The sequence below is a fragment of the Penaeus monodon genome, chromosome 28 (genome assembly GCF_015228065.2).
Source record: "Penaeus monodon isolate SGIC_2016 chromosome 28, NSTDA_Pmon_1, whole genome shotgun sequence".
Taxonomy (NCBI): Eukaryota; Metazoa; Arthropoda; class Malacostraca; order Decapoda; family Penaeidae; genus Penaeus; species Penaeus monodon.
Window position 1 is genome coordinate 15,650,362 of NC_051413.1, and position 590 is coordinate 15,650,951.

The 590-nt window shown below is 33.1% G+C and overlaps 1 protein-coding gene across 1 annotated transcript in view; it reads right to left on the reverse strand.

Moving 5' to 3' along the window:
* The window catches only part of LOC119591378 (glycine--tRNA ligase-like), a gene marked incomplete at its 3' end in the record, with an annotated part of 23,493 nt that overhangs the window by 15,737 nt on the left and 7,166 nt on the right, over nucleotides 1-590 (reverse strand). Inside the window, 2 exon segments of the mRNA XM_037940119.1 lie at nucleotides 244-350; nucleotides 474-588. Of these exon segments, the coding sequence (XP_037796047.1) occupies nucleotides 244-350; nucleotides 474-588 (222 nt within the window).

Here is a 590-nt window from a genome sequence, read left to right on the forward strand (position 1 = left end):
GATCAATTAATTTTATGTCAAGCTAGTGGTAGGAAAAGTACTTAAAAACAAAAAGGTTTTGCAAAATGTTCATGTACTATTTACAGGAATATCAAACAGCTGTGATATGAAATGGTAGTGATTACATCAACATTGTAAACATTTGAAACTCTATGTGCCTCTGCTTATAACTCCTAGATAATTTGCTTGGCAATAAGGAAACACTTAAAATTTTCAACCAAAAATATTCCTCATGCTACTTACCTGTGCACAAGCAAAAGGTAATTTCCCTTGATTGTATTCAAGTAGTCTCTTAAAGTTCACGAAAATACCCTGAGCAGTTTCTGGTCGTAGGAAACCTTTTAATGCTCCTAGAATAGAATACAAAAACTTTCAGAAAGGTTTTACTTGGCTTGTCTACCACATTTACATATATCCACAATATAAGACAAATGAATATGTAAATAAGTATAGCAGTAAGTAGTAAGTCTTACCAGATGGGCCTATTGAAATGGGGAACATGAGATTAAACTCTACAGCATCAGTTAGATCATTTCCAGTCAATGGAGACTTCATTTTGTAATCCTTCACAATTTTATCCATTTCCTCCT